This window comes from Scyliorhinus canicula, chromosome 14, assembly GCF_902713615.1.
Source record: "Scyliorhinus canicula chromosome 14, sScyCan1.1, whole genome shotgun sequence".
In the NCBI taxonomy this organism is placed as follows: Eukaryota; Metazoa; Chordata; class Chondrichthyes; order Carcharhiniformes; family Scyliorhinidae; genus Scyliorhinus; species Scyliorhinus canicula.
In genome coordinates, this window is record NC_052159.1 from 34,812,768 (window position 1) to 34,839,912 (window position 27,145).

Genomic DNA, 27,145 nt, shown 5'->3' on the forward strand with positions numbered 1-27,145 from the left:
CTGGTTAATCATCGCATTAATCCTATTAACCAAAGGAAAATATTATACAAGAGCAGTAGTCTTCAAATAGTTTAAAAGACATAACTTACATTCAAAACTAATTCAGTGGGCTTGACTATTTACCTGAAGTCAATATGCTTTTTTTAAAACGAACAAACCTGACAAGGTTTACACATATAAAAACATTGAATTTTAAAAGACATGTGGAGACAGGAGGGGGTGAGGCACGAAAACAAGAGGGAAATCCCATTGGGCTGGCTCTGTGACACTGATCTGCCTCCAAAAGATAATGCAGGAAGCTGTGTGGGTTCCCGAACACCAAGTAAGTCTCTAGAAGGCTTAATTAAGGTCACTCGTGGACATGGGATTTTCCAGCTGGCATACCGGGAGGCCTTTTGTGGAACAGTAGCCTCTCCCAGCAGCAGGCTGTGCAACCCTTGCAGCCGGAAGCTATAATCAACAGGGCAATGCGCTGTGCTAATAAGTGGCAGTGGCAATTACTGTAAGTGGGCTTTCCCCTTCCTATCTGGTGGCCATGTCTCTTATGCATTTGTCGCTGGCAACCGGTAATGGAGGCAGCCTCACACTTACCCCTACATCATTCAGCAGCAGCCCCCCCCCTTCTTTGATAGGGCTGCTGACCTTTCTGAAAAGGATGACCACCTATTGGTCCTCCAGACTCAGGAGGCTGCCCACCATCCTCAACTGGACAGGGCACCGAAGGCAGCCATTTAATGTGTCGCTTTCTTCAACATCTCCCTCAGTATCCTGCTGCTGGCATTTTTGGGTTCCTGATCTGCATTTCAACATGATGATGGGATTTGCAGCAGGTATGAAAGTTCTGCCTCTTTACATTTATTTTACAATGGTAGCTTGTATCTCTACAAACAAAAGGAAAATAGTTAAATTTGCTAAAAGTAGATTTGCAAAACAAAAGGAAAATAGTTAAATCTGCTAAGAGTAGATATTTATAATCTTTATCATCACAGGTAGGCTTACATTACCACTACAATGAAGTTATTGTGAAAGGCCCCTAGTCACCACATTCCGGCACCTGTTCAGGTACACAGAAGGAGAATTCAGAATGACCAAATAGCACATCTTTCGGGACCGGAGCACTCGGAGGAAACCCATGCAAACACAGGGAGAATCGAACGTGGGATCCTGGCGCTGTGAAGCCATAGTTCTAACCACTTGTGCTACCGTGCTGCCTGATAGGGTGGCACTGTAGCACAGTGGTTACCACTGTTGCTAACACAGCGCCAGGATTAGAGTTCAATTCCCAGCTTGAGTTACTGTACGTGCTTGTTAGGTGAAATGAACATTCTGAATTCTCCCTCAGTTTACCCGAACAGGTGCCGGAGCGTGATGACTAGGGATTTTCGTAGTAACTTCATTGCAGTGTTAATGTGAGCGTATTTGTGACACTAATAAACATTATTATTATGTGGCTCAAGAGTATATAAAGGATATACTAAGGAGGCTGTATAAATTCAAGTTCTTTTAAATAAAGGTAAAAAAGATTAAATACTACATTTACAGCCTTGCTAGGACCACAGGGATCTCATTTAAAAATTACAACTCGTCAGGGCAGAAGTGAGAGCAGAACGGTGGAGAGAGACTGACCTCACTTCGGGAAAGAGAGAAATCTGAGCTTCATACCAAATAATGATTTTTAACCCACCGGCTGGAAACATGAGTTGAACTTAAAAAAAAACTTTTTAAAAATATGACTAAAGTCACTTGGGCTCGCAGCCAGGATGGCTACTTAATTTACTTACTGTATATTGCATATCCCAACCCATTGGGATGGAAATGACCTGTCTGTAAAAACCCAAAGACAACCTCAGAGGAATGTGGATGAACCAAATCAACTATTCCATTAGCACAACGTCCAGATACTCAACTGGGTGGAGGCAAACCATCAAACCTAATCAGTTGGCTAAGTGGGGAAATTTAGAGGTCTGAACTAATCAAGTTAGAATTGGAATGCATGATAAAGTTTGAATTTCTGGCCAGTTGGAGGGGCAACCCTTTGTATGTTTTATACATTGTTTTCTCAGCAGAATCGAGGACTCACAGCTGAGAAGCCAAGAGCGCTAGGTAAGAAATTAGCAAGCAAGACCTCAAAAGTAGTCATCTCCGGATTACTCCCAGTACTACACACAAACGAGTATAAAAATAGGAGGTTCAAAGCAGATCAATCTGTGGCTGGATAGATGATGCAGGAGGTAGGGCTTTTGATTCTTGGGACATTGAGGCTGGCTCTAGGAGAGATAAGGGGCGAAATTCTCTGACCCCCCCCCCCCCGCAGGGTCGGAAAATCGGCCGGGGCCGGCGTAAATCCCGCCGTGGCCGGAATTCTCCGCCACCCGGAAATTGGCGCGGTCGGGAATCGCGCCGCGCCGATCGTCGGGCCCCCCGCGCTGATTGGCGTGCCCCCTGCGGCGATTCTCTGGCCCGCGATGGGCCGAAGTCCCGCTGCTGAGAGGCCAATCCCGCCGATGTCGTTTCAACCACCTCTGGTGGAGGAGGTGGGATTGGCCCGCGAGCGGGCCCCGAGGTCCTGCGGGGGGCGTGGGCTGATCGGACCCCTGGGGTGCCCCCTCGGTGACCTGGCCCGCGATCGGGGCCCACCGATCGGCGGGCAGGCCTGTGCCGTGGGGGCACTCTTTTTCTTCCGCCGCCGCCACGGCCTCCACCATGGCGGAGGCGGAAGAGAACCCCCCTACCGCGCATGCGCCGGTGGTGACGTCAGTGGCCGCTGACGCACCGGCGCAAACCGGCGAAGGCCTTTCAGCCAGCCCCGACGGCGGGCGGCGGGCGTCAAAGGCCGTTGGCGCTGGTTTTGGCGCCAGTCGACGTGGCGCCAACCACTCCGGCGCAGGCCTAGCCCCCAAAGGTGCGGGGAGGCCCGACGCCGGAGTGGTTGGCGCCACCCCGCTACTCTGGGACCCCCCGCCCCGCCGTGTAGGGGAGAATCCCGGCCCAGGCCTGTACAGGTCAGATGGGTTGCACCTAAATAGAACCAAGGTTGAGTTCCTTGTTGGACAGGTACTATTGGGATGGAATTAAACTAACTTGGCAGAGGTGTGGGAACCAGGAGAAAATATCAGAGAGGAATACCAAGGTGCACAGAATGCTGGGAGAGATAGACAGCACTAGAATAGGGAATAGTTAAGTTATTAGGTAGGGTTTACAGGACCAAATTTTAAAATCTGCAGATGATACGAAACTTGGAGGCACTGTAAACTTTGAGGAGGATAGAGCAGAACTTCAAAAGGACCAAAACAAGTTGGTGTTGTGTGCGGACAGATTGCAGGTGAAGTTTAATGCAGAAAAATGTGAAATGATTCATTTTGACAGAAAGAGAATGAAGACAATATAAAATAAAGCGTGCAACTTTAAAGGGGGTACAGGAACAGAGGGACCTGGATGTTAATGCATATAAATCATTGAAGATAGCAGGACAGGTTGAGAGAGTGGTTAAAAAAAAAACTAAACAGTACGCTAAGCTTTATTAATAGAGCCATAGAGTACAAGAGCATGGAGGTTATGTTGTATAAGACACCAGTTCGGAACTGGAGTATTGCATTCCGTTCTGGTACACTTTGGAACGATATGAAGACATTGGAGAGAATGCAGAAAAGATTCAAAAGAATGGTTCCAGGGATGAGGAGCCTCAGTTTTGAAGACAGATTGGAGAAGTTAGGATTGTTTTCCTTGGAGTAAAGATGGCTGACAGGAGGTTTGATAGAGGTATTCAAAATCAAGAGGATGACTGGACAGAGCAGATAGGGAAGAACTATTTCCACTCATGAGAAGATTGAGAATTAGAACAATTTGCAAAAGAAGCAAAGACAATATGAGAAAAAGCTTTTTCACACAGCGAGTGGCAAAGATCTGGAATGCACTGCCTGCGAATGTGGTTGAAGCAAGCTCAATTAAGGCATTCAAAAGGGAACTAGGCTGTTTGAAAAGGAAGAATGCACAAGGTTGTGGGGAGAAGGCGGGGGAATGGTACTAAGTAAACTGCTCATTCAGACAGCTGGCCGAGACATGGTGGGCCGAATGGCCTCCTGCTGCTCAATAAATATTCTGCAGTACTTTTTAAAAGGTATGGGGAAAGTTTGCAGAATCTCATCCTATTAGAATCTGGATGTAAATAGTCAAGTAGGGGGAAGTAGGACAAACTATTGGAAGAAACAGGTCGATGAACTGAATGGCCTTTCCATATGTAACTTTTTGATGATACATTGAACTGAAAGGCACAGGTCAAATACAGACCCCAATTCTAACCAATCTCTTTTGTAAACCTTCAACTCATAGAATGTTTAGCCTATTTGAAAACTGGCATCATGCAACAGGTATCACGCATCGGGTAGAAAGGTCAGAATTTCAGCACCTAAAAGAATTCCAATCTTTAAACTTTCTATTACTGGTGAAGTTAATATATAAGAGAGATAAGAGATGAAGAAAACCATTAGGAAATTTACAGGTGCAGGTTGACTGCTCGCACTGAAGGGTGGCAGACAAACGTCACAATGTTTACAACAAACAACTGACAATACATAGGAACAGATATCCTTACGTTTTGAGTAGTATTTAGAGCACTAACGTATAAAAGGTCTGAATGAACGATTACAAAAAAGTACATTTTTTTCTTGGAAAGAATGTTTATATATCCACAACTTTGTTTGAACATTAACGAATTTAATAATTTAATTATCTGCCTGTGGCAAAACTGTAAAAAGAGTTCTAATTTTGCATGCCTAGAATTTTTAAAGAGATTAATTTTTGATTTGTTTGAAGGGAGAAAAAAATATGGTGCTGCAATTACTCTGTGCACAGGCAGACATTAAATGACGGCTAACACTTTGGCTTTTTTAAAATGCATTTGTAGAAACTCACAACTATGTCATAATTGGGAATCTCAGACACATTAGTGTGCTAAAACTGAAATAGGAGAATGACGAATGGGAAAGCACCTGCAAAAAATGTCAAGCCGTTAAAGAACCACTTACCAGAAGAAATCGTGCTCTGTTGGTCATTCTAGATGTGGAGGCATCAGTAAAGATCATAGCAGATGGCACGAGAACATGGCATGATGGGAAGAATACGACATTCATACACTATCAATGCTGAGACACTGCAGCAGGTGCCAGAAGCCAGCACGCGAGGCCAATTAGATGTCATGTTTAAATATATAGGTAGAATATCAAAGTAAATTTCAGATGTCAGAAGAATTTGTTTGTACTCAACTGAACCATTCCAAAAACCTGCAAGTACTACATAAACAAAATCAATGAATAAAGTTAAGAACTAAAGTAGCAGCACAAAATAGGAGAGCCGCGTAACAAGATCAACTCTTCAAGGAAGCAATCATGCAAGTTCCCCCCCCCCCACAATCCGCTGGGAGCGGGAGAAGACTTGGAGGGGGCCACCGGACCTGCGGTTCCTCACTGTGGCCGGGTAGAGGCCCTGGATGTGGTCGTCAGCCCGGAGGAAAGGGAGGTTGACCAGATGGAACTAGGCCGCGGGCAAGAAAACGAGACCCCTCTTAGTTGTGGTTGCCCGTGACACCTGTACCAACCACCCCCCCAACATCACCATCACCCCCACACCACCCTCACCCTAACACCTATGGTAATGATGGTCGATGGCCGGGCACCGCCCCAGTCACGTGTGGGGGGGTCACCTTGGCCACTCGGCCTGTTCTACCCATCCCACCCCCCATCTCCGGCAGGGCGCCCCACCCCAGCCAGCCCGGCCAGTGTCCTCTCTGTGTCCTGCCTCCTCTCTCTCTCTCTCCTTCAGCAGCCACCATGCCGATTTCACAATTTTTGAAAGCACAAGTGAAACGCGTCACCGGGAACTCGGCTCATTGGAGGAGAAGAATTGCGGAGGCCCCAGAGAATACTGGGTCGGGCCAGCTAATGATGTGAAAAAGGTGTTTACCATTCTATATGCAGTACGCATTGATGTCACTGTTGAGGTGACGGAGAATCGTGCTTTGGTGGCAGATCGGTGTCCACCGCGATCTTGGCATCAGAACCTTTTCGCCGCCCAATCGCGTTGTGATTTCGACGTCGGCAAACGGAGAATCTCGCTTAAGTGTAGGCTAAACCAGTGAGAAACTCCCCACGCCCAAAAAAGTGTCATTGAATAGCAGTTGGGAACTCGCCAGCAGAGCCGGCGGCAAACTCCCTGAAAAGCTTGGCACAAAGACATTTTTTGTGAGAATCGTGCCCAAGTCAGGATGGTGAATGACTTGGGATGGCTATGTTCACATGCATCTGCTGCTTTTTCCTTGCAGGTGTTAGATATTATGAAGTTGGAAGGTTCTATCAAAGGAGCCTTGGTGAGTTGCTGCAATGCATCTTGCAGATGGTGCACACTGCTGTCATTGTGCACTGGAGGGAATGAATGTTTAAGGTGGTGGATGGGGTGCCAATCAAGCAATTTGATTTGTCACTGATGGTGTCAAATTTCTTGAGTATTGTTGGAGCTGCACTGGTACAAACAAGTGGAAAGTATTCCATTACACTCCAGGCGTGTGACGTGTAGATAGTGGACAGATTTGGGGAGTCAGGAAATTGAGCATTGTCTCTAATTCCAGTTTAGGAAGGAGATGATGGGTTTGAAGAGGGTACAGATGAAATTTACATGAATGGTTTCAGGGGAGGGCGACAAGGTGGCACAGTGGCTAGCACTGCTGTCTACAATGCTGAGGACCCAGGTTCGATCCTGGCCCAGGGTCACTGTCTGTGTGGAGTTTGCACATTCTCCCCGTGTCTATGTGGGTTTCACACCCACAACCCAAAGATGTACAGGTTAGGTGGATTGGCCACCCTTAATTGGAAAACAAAATAATTGGGTAGTCTAAAAATGAATGGTTTCAAGGGTGAGAATTTAAGCTATGTGGATTTCTTCCCTTTAGAGCAGAGAACACCAAGAAAACTTAAAGTAATAGAATGAATAAGGATACATGGAGCGAGATTCTCTGGCTTCCCCATAGCTGTTTTCTCTGCGGGGAGAATCATAGAATTTAGTGCAGAAGGAGGCCATTCGGCCCATCGAGTCTGCACGGGCTCTTGGAAAGAGCACCCGACTTAGGTGAAAGAGGTGGCTGCTTCCGGTATGACACTCACCCAAGGTTTAGAATTGTTGCTGGATTCCAAGCCAGGAGTGATGGTGGCAAGGGGTGTGCAGGATGGGGGTCAGCAGCAAGGGCAGGGGATGGTCTCTCAGCAGCACACCCCGCATTCTCGATGTTAGCTCCCTTGATCAGGCACTGACCGCCTTTGAACAATGGCAATCCCCCTTAAGGAGAGCCCCTACTCGGTTATTACCAGTGGTGGTGGGATTAGGCCCTTAAATGGACAATTATGGCTTTCATTAATGAAACTCTGGAGAATTTATTGCTCATTCCTTATTGCCGTTGAAGCGGTATGTAACAGTCAGTGACATTACTGTGGATCTCGAATCACATGTTGGCCCTACCAGGTAAGGATGGCAAATTTCCTTCCCTAAAGAACAGAAGTGAACCAGATGGATTTTTACAACAATCGGCAATAGTTTAATGGCCATCATTAGACTTTTTAATTTTAGCTTTTTATTGAAATAAAATGTTACCATCTGCAGTGGTGGGATTTGAACTTGGGACCCCACAGCATTTCTTTGGGTCTCTGGTTTACTAGTTCAGTGACGATACCACTATGCCACTGCCTGCCATATTGGTGGTAGGGTGGGCAGGCCGAACATGGGTCTTCCTGCCATGGACTTCATTGGTCCCCACCTATCACCCGCCTACCTGATTAAATGCCCCCATGCCACCAAAGGGGGGAGTTCTCGAGATTCATGTGGCCTCTGTTTTCATGGTAAGCACCTACATGGCCCACATGAAAGCTTTGCAAGCTTGTTTTCTTTGTCAATCAATTGTTAAAACTATTTGTAACAGTTTTGCTTTGGAGCATAACTATTGGTTTGATTGTTGCTGTAGTCCTAAAATTAATTTAAAATAAGCTGAAAGGAACTTTGATATATGAAATAAATGAAAGCAGTTCAAAACACCGCATATCTATTGCATTGCTGTACTAGTAATGGTTTGCCTGGACAGTACAAAATCCAAACTGCTTTTCCAAAATTTTCCCTATAGTTTAGTTTCAATCAACATAACTTGCATAGATCATTGGAGGTTTTCATCATTCTTTCCCAAACATACCTTGCCTGCTGTTCATACTGACGAGGAATAAATTACAGGCACCACTGAATGTCTTTATTTGGATTTCCAGAAGGCCTTTGACTAATAAAGTCTACTGTTCACTTGCTCTCTCTGCCTCACTGTGAATTGAAGGTATATCAGGGGATAAAGGGCTCTTTTCAAGATGGCAGCCAGTGACTAGTGGGGTGCCTCAGGGGGTCAGTGTTGGGACCACAACTATTCACAATATACATTAACAATCTGGAAGAAGGAACTGAGGGCATTCTTGCCATGTCTGCAGATGGTACAAAGATATGTAGAGGGACAGGTAGTGTTGAGGTAGTGGGGAGGCTGCAGAAGGACTTGGACAGACTAGGAGAATGGGCAAAGAAGTGGCAGACGGAATACAATGTGCAAAAGTGAGAGGTTATACACTTTGGTAGGAAGAATAGAGGCATAATCTGTTTTCTAAATGGGGAAATGCTTTGGGAATCAGAAGTAGAAAGGGACTTAGGAGTCCTAGTTCAATTTCTCTTGTGGTTAACATGCAGGTTCACTTGGCAGTTAGGATGGCAAATGTAAAAAGGACCTGCAAAGATGGAACACACTCCCACTCTCCCTCGTGGGGAGAGTCCTCCCAAACCTACAATTCTACCACTGGGCGGCGACAGCCGAGCGAATAAGGGGATGGATGAAGGAGCCAGAGGCCGAGTGGATGCGCGCGGAGGAGGCCTCCTGCGTGGGGATCTCCCTCCGGGCCCTCGCCATGGCAGCACTTCCATCCCCACCCAAAGAACACTCCAGCAGCCCGGTGGTGATAGCCACCCTCCAATCCTGGAACCAACTGCAGCAGCAATTTGGCCTGACCAAAATGTCGGACAAAGCTCCCATCTGCAACAACCATAGGTTCACACCAGCACTGACTGACGCCACCTTCAAAAGGTGGAGGCAGGACGGAGGGACACTGTCAGTCAGGGACCTATACACGGACAGCAGGGTCGCAACACTGGACGAACTGACAGAGAAATTTCAGCTAGCCAGGGGGAACGAGCTAAGGTATCTGCAGCTTAAAAACTTCCTACGAAAGGAGACAAGGACGTACCCACGACCGCCACAACAGACACTACTGGAAGAACTACTGGATGCAAGCATACTAGACAAGGGAAACTGTAGTGACATGTACGACCGACTGACAGAAAGGGCCGACACTGTACTGGACGCAACAAGAAAGAAATGGGAGGAGGACCTGGGGATTGAGATAGGGTGGGGACTCTGGAGCGAAACACTGCATAGGTTCAACTCCACCGCCACGTGCGCAAGGCTCAGCTTGATGCAGCTAAAAGTGGTACATAGGGCGCACTTAACAAGAACCCGTATGAGTAGGTTCTTTCCGGAGGTGGAGGATAGATGTGAACGGTGCCAAGGAGGCCCGGCCAACCACGCCCACATGTTCTGGTCTTGCCCCAGACTTGTGGAGTACTGGACAGCCTTCTTTGAGGCAATGTCCAAAGTGGTGGGGGTGAGGGTGGAGCCATGCCCGAAAGTGGCGGGCTTCGGGGTTTCGGACCAGCCAGATCTATTCCTGGGGAGGAGGGCGGACGCCCTTGCCTTTGCCTCCCTGATCGCCCGCCATAGAATCCTGTTTGGCTGGCGGTCAGCAGCACCACCCAGAGCTGCAGACTGGCTGTCCGACATCTCGGAATCTCTCCAAATGGAGAAAATCAAATTCGCCATCCGAGGGTCAGACGATGGCTTCCACAGAACGTGGGAGCCATTCACGTGAATGTTCCGGGACCTGTTTGTGGCCAACGAACAAGAGGAAGAATAGCCAGGTAGCCAAGAATCAGGGGAAATTAGTCCAGAATCAGGGGAAGGTAGCCAAGTCATGAAAGGGAGAGATAAACTGGGAGGGAGGGAGGGGGGGGGGGGGGGGGGGGGGGGGGGGGGGGGAAGGGGATGGGACGGCTAAGCCTGAGGAAAGAAAGGTGAACCACGGTGGGGGGAGGGAGAGACAGCTAAACCTGAGGAAAGAAAGGCGAACCGTGGAGGGGGGGGGGGGGGGGGGGGGGGGGGGGGGGGGGGGGGAGACAAGAGAGGAGAACCAGCGGGGTGGGGTGGGGGCCGGGAAACAGGAGCCGGAAGGAAGGCACAGGATGCCAAAACGTGCATGACATCTCCAGGAGCGGGGGCGAGGAAAATAAAGATGGAGGACTGGAGGAGCAGCAGAAGCGGAAGCGAGCGCGGGACGGCAGTGAGACCCGTCCGGGAGAAGCAGGCGACAACAACACGAAACACAGCCAAGTATCGCACATTGTAATTATCTACCCGGCACCCAAATGTATATTTGCCTCCCCAATCTCCTAATTCCTCCCCCCCCCCCCCCCCCCCCCAAACAGTCGCCTACGTACGTGGTGTAAATAATTTTGCCAGGTGTACAGAGGTGCTGCTGTCGAGCTGGTGCACAATACCCTACCAATTATTCAATTCATATTTTATTGTATTTTATGTTGGGATGTGCCCTTCTCTTCTAAATATGTGTATATATATATATATATGTTTCTTATTCTGTGTACATAATGGTAATTATACCTCGCTCAAAAACCCAATAAAAAACATTTATTAAAAAAAGGATGGCAAATGCAGTGTTAGCATTTATTTCGAGAGGGCTAGAATACAAGAGCAGGGAAGTATTTCTGAGGCTGTTGAAGACACGTTAAATCTCTGATTGATAGGGAGCCATATGTACAGGAATAACATTTCTTTCAAGAACCCTTTCAAATATCACGGGCGGGATTCTCCGCCGGCGGGATTCTCTGTTTTGCTGTCGCCCGGCAGTTGCCCCACAATGGGAAATCTCATTGATCGGCCGGCATAACGGAGAATCCCACCGGCGGGTCGGGGCAGAAATGTGGCACGGGAGGCGGAGAATTCAGCCCCATATTGGCAAATAAACTAAACCACAGGCACATTATAGCTAAAATGTATTTATGTCCTTCTCAGGGCAATTCGTGATGAAAACAAATGTTGGTCATATTAGTGATGCACCATCCCATAAACAAATTAAAAAATATTGGATGTCACAAGTATTTGATGCAGGAATATTCCCATTATATTCACAAATGATCTAAACGTTCTGCTACTATGCTGGCTGATAGTCAGTGACACCGAGGTTACGGGCTACCATTTGTTCAAAATGGTTTAACACAGTTGCAATATTTTAACTTGCTAAAGGACAAAGGAAGATCACATCAAACGTCGAGCCTATTTTCAATTGGTAGTCAGTGAAAGTACAAGCAATCGGAAGTCAGCTCAGCAGTGTTGTTGGTTTTACTGCGCGTGGCATTTACTAAAAAAATGACTAAACTAAGTTCTAAACACTGTGAGCATAATCTATTAATGTATCTTAATCGTAAGCCTGTTGGAACCAAGAATGTTGAATTGGTGCTAAATTTAGTGCTTTTTTGAAGATTTTATTGAGATCATAATATCTATGAACTCAAAATAGTTATAAGTAATAACTTGCAGCAGTGAAGTTCTTGAAGTGATGAGAAATACCACCCTGTAACTACTCAAAATATTAAACAGAATGTTTACACAAACTACCAGAGTTACCGTCAATGCCATACCAGTGTGTTAGATAAAACAGCAAATTCCATCCCTTGTGGAGAGTCAAACGCCAATCTTCAAGGGTGATAGGTACAAAAGGCAGTTTTAACCAGATGTTTAATCTACCTCCTCCATCCAACGTGTTATAAAAGATTTGCCTATTGCTAACCAAAAACATTCTGGAGAATAGACTTCCGCTCTATATCCATTCAAAAAGTTCAGAATTCTGTGGGACTTCATCTGGAAAGGAAGATCTGCTGCATAAAATGACTAAAAATGCCGGACCACTTGATGTTTTTCACATTGACAAAAGGTGATCAAGAATATTGAAATATCTAATAGTTCCAGGTATTCAACCTGCAAGATCTTCAGATGTCCTATAGTTTAATTATAAATGGTTTACTTTTGATGCAATCCAACAATAAAGACATCATTTCAAACATGGGTCTAAACAGCCCCGTTCTGGTAAACGTACCTTCCAGTTGCCAAATTCACCCAATAGTGTAATATGATACAGAAATTCAAGAAGGTTGGGTCTTACCATCATTTGCATCTGGAAGGATGGTAATCTGTGCAGATGGATATACTCCTATTCTGCCCCCCATGGCCATGCTCAGTGTGACGTTAAATGTCTCTCCATTTTCATACAACGAATCATCAATGATGACAACATGGCACAGCTTTTCAGTTTCATCCTTGTCAAAACGGATGACACTGTTGTGATCCTCTGATCGAGTGATGTAGTCAGAATAGGACAGCACACGGGATGGAATAGTGCCAGTTGCTGTGCCTGCAATAAAGGATTTCACATTAAACCATTTAAACAAAGCTAAGTAATCTTTTCCTTTGAACATTTAATTCTCTGGGGTGGGGATTCATCTCAGGTGGTATCGGAGCAGTCGCCTGTTAAATGCAGTGCCTGATATTCAGTTCCAATACAGTGATTGAAATTAAATATGAGGCGCTGTGGATACTGGGCGGTCAACACAATGTTGCTCGTTTGGCACCAATGTCCAAATTTCTAGGTCTCTACCTCTGAAGTACTATATATTTCATAACTGGCCATCTTTTTTTGCAAAGAGAATTGGTAATCTATATACCATGTGGTGATCCCATCAGCTATGTGTTAAGACATTTCAAATCATGCTGAAATATTTAATCATATTAAGTACCAAAGGTAATAAAGATGACTACTTATTTTCAAAATGGTTGAATTTATTACTGACGCTATTAGGTGTGAAATTTAAATTAGAAATAGGAAACTGGGATAAAATCTTCTTGCTGTGCTGGTACAGCGTGAAATCAGGACAGATGCTATCTAGCAAATAGTGTCCATCATACTTCACTCACGATAATGTTCTCTCGGAACAACGGCTGGGTTTTCAGACTTATTGCATCCAGGACTGTCATAGCAACCATTCTGGAAGCTATAATAATGCACATTGTCATGTTATAGAATAGGAGCAAATAATGGCCTCCTTAACTAATCTTCTATTTAATAAGAATTACCATGATTCCTAATTAAAGAACGGTATGGTCACTAGATAATTATGCCTTAGAAAGACTACATTTAAGCCACTGTTCTTTAATGTTGTGCCTCTGTACTTCTTGGGTGAAACTTCACACCAAATTGTTCCCAGACTTAGAACCAAACATTCAATCAACCATGTTAGTGTTTGGAAGGAGAATATCTCTTAAGTGTATGTATCGCATAGTCTGGAGGATAACATTTCATACATCCATGACTGCAGTTTACTGAAATCCGAAGAGATCACTGAGCTTTGGCTTTTGTTCAATTATTTAACTTTCAGTTAAACGTTTAGTTAACTTTAACAACATGGAAGGAAATTTTAATGTCATAAAATGGGTAAGTTTGGGTTGAGTGGGAGGTTAAAGTATTAAAAATCTGAAATCTGGCCCCCAACCCGTTTCCAAACTGTGTGGGTCACCTGCTCTCAGGATGTGGGATGGAAATTTAAAAACTATATGTGCTATACTGTCAGGATGTGACATCCTTCAGATGTGAAGTTAATGTGAGATTTCTAAGGCCGGAATTCTCCGCTATTTACATTCTTTCCATGTGGATGCCACAGATCTAATTTCAGTGGTCAAAATGAATGAGAGTTCTCACAATGTTCTGCCCAATATTCTTCCATTAACCAATACCACCAAAAACAGACAAACACTTGTCAATCAATGCAGTGTTGTTTGTGGGATCATCCCATTTGCAAAACAGGCTACAAGCTTTTTTGTGAAGTTGAGATGTTTCCCAGAGGCATAATAAAGTGCGATGTAAATGAATCCTGACCAAAGATGAGGAATATCTAATTCAAAGTATACTAATTCTATATTATCCCGCAATGTATTCTGCTCAGAAATTCTCACACATGCTCTAGAATTCTGCATGGCTTTGCAGAATGAATGCTATCAGGCAGCAGGTACAATCAACACCCTGTAATATGTATCCTGTGAACGTCAAGAATAAAAGTTGAGAACAGGATGTTCTGTGAAGGTAATTCCACCTGAGTGAGATGCATTGACTTGAAGTAACAATAAATTTAAACCCCACTGTATCTCACTTCAAAGCAGCAGGGTTTTGGTTTGCTCAGTAACTCAAAATTAAACGATGTTAAATCTGTCTCAACATCTGTCAGCTGTAGCACAAAGAAATGAATTGTATCATTGGGTTTTCCTGTTGAAAACCTTTAGTGGAAGTTAACAGCATGGATACTGAGAGATTCTTTCCTTGTGAACTGAACAGAACAATGGTCACAAATCAAAAATGAAGGCCACAGTTGTTTGATAGACTGGAAGAGATTTCAAAACCATTGGTTCTAAACTGGTTCTAAAGCAACCACCCTGTAAGGAACAGGAAGGTGCTAATGTAAAAAGCAGCCACCAGCAACTCAAAGTAAAGCATGACTTTGCACTCATCTTAACACTAGATCCATTAGCCAGTGGGAATTGAATGAGTTGAAGCAGTTTGATTCATGGACCGTTGTTTCTCCAAATGATTCTTACCCCTGTTCTCAAATCTCTCAAATTCCCTTTTGTTTGTGGTATACAAAGCAATGTATAACAACAATACTTCCTTCACGAGAAGGCAAAGATATAGAGCGTGATTTTCCCACTTGTGTGCCCAGCGTCGAACCCGCTACTCCAGGTGCATAACGCGGGAGGGGACAAAAATTTATTCACCCAACCCAGTAAGCCAGCACTATCTGGATCACACTCTCACTGGTCGTGATCCAGATAATAATGGCTCATTTAAAAATACGCAGCCTGTTTGAAACCACAAACTCCCAGTTCCCAGCAGTCACCGGTCCCATCAGCCAGGCCTCACACGGGCACAAAAATGGTCTCCAAAAATGGCGTCAGATAGGATGGCCATGCTGGGGGCTCGGAGTCCATTGGAGCTCACGGATGGTCGGATAGTGCCCCTCATACCTGGACAGTGTCAACCTCGCATGGCATGGGTGCTAGGTTGGAACTGCCAAGGTGTCAGGATCAGTGCCTGGATGGCAGGTTGGCATTGTCAGGATGCCAGGTTGGTACTGCCAAGGGGCAGGGCCAGAGAGCATGCCCATCAAAGGGGAAGTGACGGGTGGGATGATGAAAGGTGTTATGAAAGGTGGGGGGAGGGGAGTGAAGTGGCATTAGAGGTGGTCCCATAGTGGGTTATGCTCAGTGGTCCCATAGTGGGTTATGCTCACTTGGACTGGGGTGGTGGGCAATGACCCAATGCCTACGAGGATAGATGGGTGTGAGATCAGGTCACCCCCATGCCCAAGTGTTGTTGGAGGTAGGGTGTCACGTGTACTCTTATTGATGGGGGAGGGGGGAGGGTGAGGGAAGTTGCCCCTCCAGGGTCGAGGGGTGGGGATGTTCCATATCTCGAGTGGGGTAACAAGGTCCGTGGGTGAGGGATGTGGGGGACCTTCATCCTCACGTTATCTCTGAGAAGCAGTCTATCTGGCATCTTTAGTTCTCCACTACAGAAAAAAATTCTAAGGGTGCTTTTACCGGCCATGTTATGTTCTCTCTCGAGCACGGTGCGGCCAGTGAATGCCGGGAGTGGTCTAATGGGCTTCCCAATAGTCTACATGCTTTGCGGGATCCCAAGTCCCCAAGGCGTCAGATTCAGAATCACGCCCACAAAGGGTGTGACTAAATGGCAATTGCTTAAGTCGGTTTTAAACCTGAGCTTACCAAGGAACCACCAGCCACCCGGGATGCACCAGCCTCCCCAGTGAGGCCGCAGCCGGGTGCCATTCAGCGTTGATCCACACAAATGTGTACCAGGTGGAACGGCACACAGGGGGTCTCCCCGAGCCACTGGAGACCCCTGATGGTCAGGGTCAGTGCAGGAAGTCCCCTGGTCCTCCCCTGCAACGTGGCACCTTGGCACTGTCACCCTGGCAGTGCCAAGGTGCCTGAGCGGCACTGCCCAGGTACCAGGGTGGCAGTGCAAGGGTGCCTAGGTGCCCCTTACCAGCCCTGCACACCCTTAACCCACCCATGGGCAATGCCACCACCACATATATGGGCACTACCCTCTACACCCCAAATGATGACACCCTGCTATGGGGTCTCTTTGCCCCCCCCCCCCCCCCACCTTTTCAAGCTTCCCCAAGCCCCCTAACAGCAACCCTCCCTTTCAGGAACCCCATCTGTCACCCCCTCAACCTCCTGGAGCCCCCTACTTACCTGCCCTGCAAACCCCCACCCCTCAAACCCTCCCCTCCACCCTCATTTCATGGGCACGGCTTCCCTCGGCTCCCTTGGAAGAGCCACACTGGCACTCAGGACCTCTTGCATTGCCACCCTGGCAGTGCTCCTGCCAGCTTGGCAGTGACATCCGGGCACTTTAGCACCAGATTGAGAAACACATTCGGTGGGATTCACCGCTGCCCGACGGCGATATCATAATCTGCGATCCGCCGGGGAATCCCTTCCGACGTTCAAGTCGGGGCGGCGCCGGTTTTACACTGGTATTCTATCCTCCGCCTGCTCCGAAATAGCATCATCGCATCATATATAGAATTTACAGTGCAGAAGGAGGCCATTCGGCCCATCGAGTTTGCACCGGCTCTTGGAAAGAGCACCCTACCCAAGGTCAACACCTCCACCCTATCCCCATAACCCAGTAACCCCACCCAACAGTAAGGACAATTTTGGACACTAAGGGCAATTTAGCATGGCCAATCCACCTAACCTGCACATCTTTGGACTGTGGGAGGAAACCGGAGTACCCGGAGGAAACCCACGCACACACGGGGAGGATGTGCAGACTCCGCACAGGCAGTGACCCAAGCCGGAATCGAACCTGGGGCCCTGGAGCTGTGAAGCGATTGTGCTATCCACACTGTTACCGTGCTGGCATGTGCCACATGCCGTTGGAATAGCGTTGGCGCATCAGCTGAAGGCCTTCCCCCGATGCTCTGCCCCGATGCGCCGAGTTCCCAACCACGCGGGGGACGTGGTGTCTCAGTGGTTGGGGATCGGCCGGGAATTGGGAATCGGCCGGGAGCTGTGCTGCTGGCCGGGAGGACTTCTGCAAGAGCTGGGCGGACTGGTATGGGGTGGCAGCATTTGGCAGGTCGGGGCCGCGCATGGCCGGTGCAATGTTTTGCGGTGTGACCGCTGAAGGTCGTCACCGTGCGCATACGCGACCATGGACTCGGCCATTCTCAGCCGTTTTTGTTGTGGGAGCTGGTCGCAGGATCGGTGAGGGCTCGGCGCCGATTTTAGTGTGGGAACTGTAAAACGTCACAGTTCCCACGCTGGCGTCGGCACTTCGCCTCAAAAACGGTGAATCCAGCCCATTGACATTTATAAATTCACTTACTGTATGATAATAATAATTTGCAAACATAATAAGGAACAATCAGTATACCAAGTTAGACACTTGGAAAGGAGTCTCAACTGTGGAGTGTTATGCCTCTGTGGAGTATTATGCCTTTAAGTGCCTATGACCACAGGGTACCTCAAAGTAACTGCAGTAACTATAAGAACAGTCTGAAACTTATACATGTAAGAATACCTCAGTGGCTGAATTAAAGAAGTATACAGGTTTGGGGTACATGAGGTTTCCTGCAGTAACTGCTATTTGTCCTCTTACCTTGATGTGTGGAACAGAGGACCATCAGTTCCTGACTCACGTCTCCTGTCCTCTTCACCGGAATCAACAGTTCACCAACATCTTCATCAATGGCATAGGAAGCCTTGGGGATAAAGACCGCTGATTCTGAAGAACATATTTATAAGTATTGTAAAGGGGGGAAACAATGGAAATTATTAAATTGTTTTTGTATTGTTGGGCATGAACACACCTGCTCTGAATTGCATCATTCATAATGAGAACATGTGGTGAAGATAAAGATTATTCTTTGTTCTGTGGAATTTCGATCTTATCCAAATAATTGCTGGTACGTTTGCATTGAGAACCTTATTATTGCCTCCTCCAAATATTGGTGCATATCAGTTCCTTTAACCAATTTCTATAGTTTGTAATGTTAGAATTTGAATCTTGTTGCTTCCGAGTCAATGGATGTGTGGTGAATGAACTTGAATATTAATATCTTTATAATATTTACATAGGACAGAAGTCTCCTGGTTGACCTTTACTTGAATTTTGACTTTAGCAGGCAGTTTCATTTTTGCACCTCCCACTGTGAAAAAGTATGTTTGCCTTTGTTCCAGAGAACCCACAGGCTTCTGGCTGTATATCAAAGGAATCCTTTCAACCCCAAATCCAAATTAATCCTGGCACTACGGGTCTGAATAAACCAAAATATTTGGGGATATTTTGCAAGTTAACACATTTATGTAAAAATAAAAAATAATTGTAGTTTTTCATACAGTTCTGAAAGTATCTTAAGAGACAAGTTTGTGTAAATATAAAAGTTTTCATGCCATTTACACAGTAGGCTATACACCTGCAAGATGAAGAAGCTTTAAACATCTGTAATTCGGTGACTATAAAATTTTCTGTTAACAAATAGCTGTAAAAATTCCTGAATGTCTGTTGCACATTGGAGAAGACGAGAAATTTCACTACTTCGACTTATTATTCAGATAAAGGCAAAAAAAAAGATTTTGTAAATTTCCTCGACTTGCTGGAAATTAAATCATTGTTAATTGGGGGGGTTTTGGACTCGCTGTTGAATATGTGTCAGATCAGTTGATTTTAATAGGCCTGATGTTGACAGAGACTTGAAGGTGGAGGAAACTGGTCAGCTGCTAATACAAAGCCCCAGTTTTCATTTTAGAGTGGGGGCATAAGCAAGATATAGCACAGTCTACAGCCGGATCCAATGGGCATGGTTCATAGCTGTGGATATAAATGGAAGCTCTGAGTAGCTATCAAGAGGGGGCAGAGTAAGGGAAATAGGTACTAATGGGTGATCAGAAAGGGAAAGAGATAGGAGCTGAGTGTTTGGGAACATTGGGACTGCAGTGCAAGCTTGTGGATGAAGGTGCAGTGGTTGGTGAAGGAGAACAAAGGTTTCCTTGTGAGGTCTTGGGAAAACACCCCTGTTCTTTCTGAGCCAGAAGAAATGCTAAAAGGAGTAGCTCTTTGACACTTACTTTGGCCAGTCATTACCTCCCACCTTGCATCTGCTGCTGGAATCACACAGCCTGGGGTTCCCACTTATTCACCCACATTCACCAACTGCAGTTCTAATGATAACATGAATGTTAATAAGGTCTCCATCTGCTTTTGTGTCAATCTCATTGATAGCCTAATTTGTTTTTGCTAAATTTTAAACATGCAGGCATGTGGTCGGGCTGCTTGTTCCCAATATTTTAACTTCTCCCCTACAACATCCCCCACCTGTTAAAATTAAGACCAAGTTAGACTTGTCCTGATTATCTCTTTTGTTGTCCCTAAATCAGCTTTTCTTGGTGATTAAAATTAATTAGTAGATGCAATCCAAGATGTCCAAGCCAGATGTTAAGTGAAAAATTACCAATATGAGTCATTGTCACTCGCCGTGGTTGACAAACTGGATCAATTCCACTGCTGAAAACGTAAACCAATTAAAAGACTGTTCTTTTCTCTAGTTTCCAAACCACATACTATCTAAATCTTCTGCTTGCTTTACTTTTGCGGTGTAATCCCAAACCTTTCCTTTAAACAATGTACTCCCAATACATTCCTCTTGCAGATAAACCACTCAGTGGGAGTGATGCTTTGAAAATGGGGCTTGGAGAGTATTTTTCTTAGGTTGCTGAAATTATATAAACACCACTAAAGCTTGTGGCCTGGAAAATGTGAATTGTTTTATGTCAAAATATGGTGATAGAGAGCATTCCGGGGGGAAGGAGTTAACACGGTGACATTCAAGAAGCTCACAAATTTCTATACTAGATGAGTCAGTTAATTAACAAAATGCAACAGGCTCTGAGTGATCCATGCAAACCAATCAGCTGCTTCTCTCTCATCATTTAATGCTCCTTTAATTAATTGCAGTAGATGGTAATCACTCCACTAATGGTGACTAGGCTTTCAACTCAAAAGTACTTTAAAGCACCTTGGGATGATTTAGTACATTTAAAGTACTATACAAATACGTGTTATTGTTGTTCTTTTGGTAAATGTTTGCACCCAGTGCAGACTGTGGATGGATTTATTAGGTTTGGAATATTGCCTTGCATGGGAAATATCATTCCAAGGTTACAGCAGAGTCAGGGAGAAATGTCTTTAATAACTTTGCAAGACGGAACAACCTGCTCCAGCAAGATGTTTTCCCCACTTGCTTTGTGTGTGTGTGTGTATGTGTTGGGGGGGGGGTGAGGAGAGGAGAATGGGAAATTGGAAAACACAATAAACACCTTTGTGCACAACCAGTATGATGCCTCTGTCACTTTCTTCCGCAATGCGCGCGACCTCTGAACCTTGGCCCATCTCTCCAGGCATCCCTTCCCTCCCCTTGGCACTCACCCAACCTACAGCCGTGCACATGCTCCCGGATCATAGTGTGATTGGAATGCTAGGCAATGAGCTGCACATGCTACATGGCCCGCAAACCCACGGGAATCCACTTTCGTTGTGCGGAGTGCTCACTTAACCACAATTGTCAATTCCCTATTAACAATAGCCTTCGGTCGCATCGCAAGGGGCCTCGACAGTCTGTACGGGTTATGGTGGTTGGTGAGGCAGACGGATAGGGACAGGAGTACACATGATCCAGGAGATGGCATGGTGGTTCCATGCACGGTTGTCCTGCAGTTGCACCCCCAGCGCCTCCCCCCCCCCCCTCCCCCCCCATCGTCCCATGGTGGCCAACCCCTGTAGTGGGTCCCCTACCCCCAGCCAGGGGCACCGACCCACCGCCGAGCACTGGGGTGGCAAGCCCGGTCCCCTTCTGGTTTCTATGCCTGTGAGCAAAGATGGCTACTCACCTCCTTGGCTCCCCACAGAAGCCCTTCCGCCGGGTTCACAAAAGGAGTACTAATTGATGCTAGCGTAACAACTGGCTGGGGATGCCGATGAACGATGGAAGGATGTGGGATATGGGGTGGTTCTCTTTAATTGTATGGAAATAGGGCTTAAGTGGTGATGATTGGTTTCTCGCCACGCTACTGCGAGATCCCGATTCCACCTACGGGAGCGGGCTTGTTGCATCGCAAACTATTTGCCACCTGGCGTGGTTTTCTGCCTCTCCCACTATTCACCGCCCTCGTTTCACTTGAGCAGAGTGTACCGAGGCCAGAGAATCGCGCCATAAATCTGGTAAAATTACTTATTTTTGCCTAGAAACCGAAATTCATTTTTGTACCAAAATTTTAAAATGGATTTTCTCCCTATCTTCCTTAATGTGCACGCCTGATTTGTCAAATGTGTTATAATATTGGAATAATCTGAGGCAATGAGATTAGTCTACCAATTACTAGTGTTGAAGCTAAGACCATTGCAGGTCCAGGGAGGTACTCTGTTGTTGGTCTCTTTGCATTTTGGGAAATAAGCTGAGGCTAAGGAACAGCCGGAGACTATTCAGTCGCATGAACCTGTTTTGCCATTCAGTTAGATCATTGCTGATCTCTATCTTTACTCGATCTTCTCACCTTGGACAAAAACTGAAGTTACATCTAAAGCAGTCTCCAAATAATATTTCTATTTACTGATATTTTTCGTAACTAAAAGATTAATTAAAATAAGGAGCTACAGGAACAGTAAATAGTGCACAGGCTGACTCCATATTATTTAATATTCTGTGTGGTGATCCTGCTGTTGTAAAATATTAATAGAAAAGAGGTGGTATAAGCATCTGGTCAGTCAATTAATCAGCTCACTCAATCTGATCAGTCGTGATGCGGAGATGCCGGCATGGACTGGGGTGAGCACAGTAAGAAGTCTTACAACACCAGGTTAAAGTCCAACAGGTTTGTTCTAAATCACTAGCTCCGAGAGTTTGTGATTTGAAACAAACCTGTTGGACTTTAACCTGGTGTTGTAAGACTTCTTACTAATCTGATCAGTGGCAGCATCCAGCTTTACCTTGAACTTTAGAGACAAGGCAGTGAAACAGTGAGAAGCCAAGTCAACATTGTATCTGGAATTTTGCACGGAGGTGGTGGCCTTTCATCTGGCTGAAAAACCAAAACCAATTCTCAATCCATGCTAATAGTGCATCCCCCAACTCCATGAGCCCTTTTCTTGTCTTTAAATCTTTACCGTGGAACCTTCTCAAATGTCTTTTGGAAATCCAAATATTCCACATCTACTGGTCCCCTTTAATGTATCCTACTAGTTACATCCTCAAAAAACTCTAATAAATTTGTCAAACAAAATTCCTTTTGGTACAATCCATGTTGAATTGTTTTAATTATACTTTTCCAAGGGCAATATTAAGATCTCCTTGAAATAGATTGCAGAAATTTCCCAATGACTGATGTCAGGGTAACTGGCCGAAAGGGCAAGATTCTCCGGTCGTTACTACCGGTGGAATATTCTGGTCCCACTGACGGTGCCAAAGCCCCTCCCCGACGCCACCCAACACTTCGCCACAGGTGGAGGGAGCGATCAATGGGAAACCCCATTGAAAGCAGTGTGATCAGAAGATCCCATTGCCAGCCAATGGTGTGGCGGGGGCGGCGGTCAGGATAAAATCCTGCCCATAGTTTTCTGCTTCTCACTCCCTCCTTTCTTGAATAGTGGTGTTACATTTCCAATCTGCTGGGACCATTCCCAAACCTAGGGAAAGTTGGAAAATCATAGCCAGCACATTCACTATCTCTGCAACTTTTCCTGTTCAAACCACAAGGTGTAAGCCATCAGGTCCTGGGATTTGTTGAGTTTCTCTAGTACTTTTTCTCTGCTAATATTAATTAGTTTAATTTCCTCAAACTATTCACCCCTGGTTTACCCCCTATTTCTGATATGTAACTTATGTCTTCTACTGTGAAGACAGACACAAAATATGTGTTCAATGTCTCTGTCATTTCCTCATTCCATATGTTTATTTCTCCTGTATCTGCTTCTAAGGGTCAATATTTGCTTTATTGACTTTCAACAATCTGTTCTTATATTCATGGATAATTTACTCTCATATTCTATTTTTTCTCTTTTTATCAAATTTTTGATGACCCTTTGCTGAATTCAAAAACACTCCCGATCCTTAGACTCATTACTATTCTTTGTAAACATTATAAACCTCTTCTTTTAATCTAATCTTTAAACTAATGTTATCCTTAACCTCCTTAGTAAACCATGGATAGATCTTTCTGGCTGAGTTTTTGTTTTTCAATGGATTGTGTATTTGTTGAACATTTAGAATTGTTACTTTAAATGTTTTTCACTGTTTATTTACTGCCATACCTTTTAGTTTATATACCTAGTCACCTTAGCCGGCTCTCGTGGGCGGCACGGTGACGCAGTGATTAGCACAGCTTCCTCACAGCGCTGAGGACCTGGGTTCGATCCCGGGTCACTGTCCATGTGGAGTTTGCACATTCTCCCTTTGTTTGCATGGGTCTCACCCCCACAACCTAAAGATGCAGGTTAGATGGATTGGCCATGCTAAATTGCCCCTTAATTGGGGAAAAAAATAATTGGGTGCTGTAAGTTTATTTTAAAAAATCTTAGCCAGCTCTCCCCCTTAACAATGAAATTAACTTTGATTAAGTTGAAGATTCTTGCTGTGATTGGAATATGTCATTTTCAAAATTAAGCCTGAATTTTTGCAACAAAGGAGAGCCTCTATTTGGTTGCGATAATGGAGAACGAGTCTTAAAGTCCCACCCTTGACCAGGCACCTACCATGAATGAGGATGGGTCACATTCCTGCATGTGTGTTACGCAGAGACAGCTGCCCAAAGAAATCAGCAGCTGCCTCCACCTATGTGACTTTGGTGTGAGAGGTGTCGGAAACCTGAAATGCATAGATTGATTATACTTGACAGGAGCAGGTCTGAACTTTGTGAATTTGTTTTCATAGCTAGGATACCCTTTTGGTGAGGTAAGATATGCCTTTGGGTGTGGACCTGGGACACCTTTGGGGGAGGTCAGGTGCCCTTTGGGACAGTTAAGTTGGCCTTTGGGAATACTAACCGTGGACGTGAATATACATTAAAAAGAGCATAAACTCAGTGGAACTGTGAAAAACAACCATCAAAAGTGTCAAGATGTACTATCAGAGGATGCTCTTAAGGCATTTAAAGCACCTGCCCTTTAATTCTTTGAAAAAACTGTCTGGGGTGTTAAAAAGGTTCTTGGACAAAGGAAGGCAGTTGTGGTTGTTGGGAGGACAATCATCTCAGTTCCAGAACATCACTGCAGGAGTTCATTAGGATAGTAGCCTAGATCCAACCACCTTCAGTTGCTTCATCAATGATCTTCCTTTCACCATAAGTGGGAATGTTCACTGATGAATTCACAATACTCAGCATCATTCGCCACTCCGCAGATACTAAAGCAGTCCATGTCCAAATGCAGCAAGACCTGGACCATAGTCAGGCTTGGGCGGAAAAGTGGAAATTCCATTTGTGGCACACAATTACCAGGCAATGAATATCTCTGACAAGAGAGAATCTAATTATCGCCCCATGACAGTCAATGGCATTACAATTGCTGAATCCCCCATTATCAACATCCTGGAGGTTACCACTGAACTGGACTACCATGTAAATAATGTGGCTACCAGAGCAGTCAAAGACGAGGACTCCTGTGGCTATAACTCACCTCTGACTCCCCAAAGTCTGTCCACCATCTAAAAGGTGCAAGTCAGGAGTGTGATTGAATACTCTCCACTTGCTTGGATGAGTGCAGCTCTAACAACATTCAAGCTCAGTAAGGATGTTCCCATGGTGGTGTGTCTAGAAACAGGGGTCACTATCTGAGGTTATGGGGTAGACCATTTAGGACAGAGATTAAGAGAAATTTCTTCACCCAGAGAGTGGTGAGCCTGTGGAATTCGTTAGCATTGGAAGTAATTGAGGCCAAAACATTTTCAAGATGCAGTTAGATATAGCATTTAGGACGAAGTGGATCAAAGGATATGGGGGGAAAGCAAGATTAGGCTATTGAGTTGGATGATCAGCCATGATCATAATGAATGGCATAGCAGGCTCGAAGGGCAAATAACCTCCTCCTGCTCCTATGTTTCAGCCCACTTAATTGACACCCCACCCACCAACATTCACTCCCTCTTCACCGATGCACAATGGCAGCAGTGTGTACCATCTACAAGATTTATTGCAGGAATTCACCAAGGTTCCTTAGGCAATACCTTCCAAACCCACAACCACTATGATCAAGAAGGACAAGTACAGCAGCACCACGACCTGGAAGTTCCCTTCCAAGCCATACACCATCCTGACTTGGAAATATATTGCTGTTCCTTTACTGTCACTGTGTCAAATCCTGGAACTCCCTGTGCAACAGCACTGAGGGTGTACCTACACCACATGGATTGCAGTGATTCATGAAGGCAGCTTACCACTACCTTCTCAAGGACAATTAGGGATGGGCAATAAATCTTGGTCGAGCCACCAATGCCCACACCTCAAAAATGAATTTAGAAAAAGCTGCAGATTGGAAATACATGCACCTCTTCTAGCACTGCCTACATCCCAAAACAAACAATTAAAGAAGAGACTGGAGAGGACAGGAGATAGGAGAGAAGCTGCAGGGTTCAAAGCTGAAGTAAGAATGTCAGGAAGAAGTCATAAGCAGCAGATTAGAGACAGAAGAGATGCTGGTAGAGGCAATTCCACGAGTTATCTCCTTCCAAGGGCTTTTTTCACCTTGTATTGAAGATAATGAAGGGGCTGAGGAAAGGGCTCTCAGAAGATGTTTGACATTGGGAAAGGAGACTTAATTTATCCTTGCTCTCTAGCACAATCCTGGTGTACGAGCATAATGTGACTGTGGAAATTGAGACTAAGTCAAAACATAACATAGTTGAGTTAAACGTGGCAATGAATGACGAGACCAGCTGTGTGCTCAGGACAGTTGAATTTCAGCCATCTCATTTAAGGAAGTTATGATGGTTAATATTTGATAAATTTAGAGTACCCAATTATTTTTTCCAATTAAAGGGCAATTTAGCATGGCCAACCCACCTACCCTGAACATGGGTTGTGGGGGTGAAACCCACGCAGACACGGGGAGAATGTGCAAACTCCACACGGACAGTAACCCAGGGTAGGGATCGAACCCGGGTCCTCAACACCGAATCATTGAGAAGAATGGAAATATTTGTGAATCTACCAGACTCTGAACATTTCATTCAAAACAAAATGCAGGTGTGTTCTGGAGAAATGCATAACATATTCCTTGAGGATATTCCAGCGGACTTTTGAAAAGCTGCTTTACTTAATGTAAAATGTCATGTTTAATAGGCTTTGACGATCCGTGCACCACGCTATAAATTCATGCATGTTCAGGATCTAGAAATACAGCACAGTTAAAGAAATATTTACCGTCACCCGGGTCGACAATCTCCACAGTTGCAATCTCTGGGAATTCAAGAACTGCCATGACGGGCTCAGACAGTACAATCTGAAATGTTTCAGACAGTTCGTATTTGTTGTCTGTCAAAATCCGTACTCTCCATGTCGCTGTGGTTTGACCTGGATTGAACTGCACCTGCTTCTGGGATTTTCCCCTGAAATCCTTATCCTTCTCAGCTGTGCCATCCTTTGTACCTATGCCTGTCAATGGAACATGAAGAGCAGCTGGGTCAAAGTCCAAATAAATCCAACACATAGCCCTTCAGAGATTGTCTTCATATTGGCAAAACTAATGAACAAATGCTTTGATAAGAGTAATTTTAATGCATAATTAGAGATAATAATAAACTGTAATTTCCTTGATCAGAATTCCACCAA

General features: G+C 45.3%; 1 protein-coding gene across 1 annotated transcript in view; it reads right to left on the bottom strand.

Annotated features, from left to right (window-relative positions):
* Nucleotides 1–27,145, bottom strand: part of LOC119977132 (FRAS1-related extracellular matrix protein 2-like) — a 276,399-nt gene that overhangs the window by 131,296 nt on the left and 117,958 nt on the right. The window contains exons 4-6 of the mRNA XM_038817762.1: nt 26,738–26,968; nt 17,931–18,056; nt 12,351–12,599 (exon numbers count right to left, since the gene is read on the bottom strand). Of these exons, the coding sequence (XP_038673690.1) occupies nt 12,351–12,599; nt 17,931–18,056; nt 26,738–26,968 (606 nt within the window). The remainder of the gene's footprint in view (nt 1–12,350; nt 12,600–17,930; nt 18,057–26,737; nt 26,969–27,145) is intronic.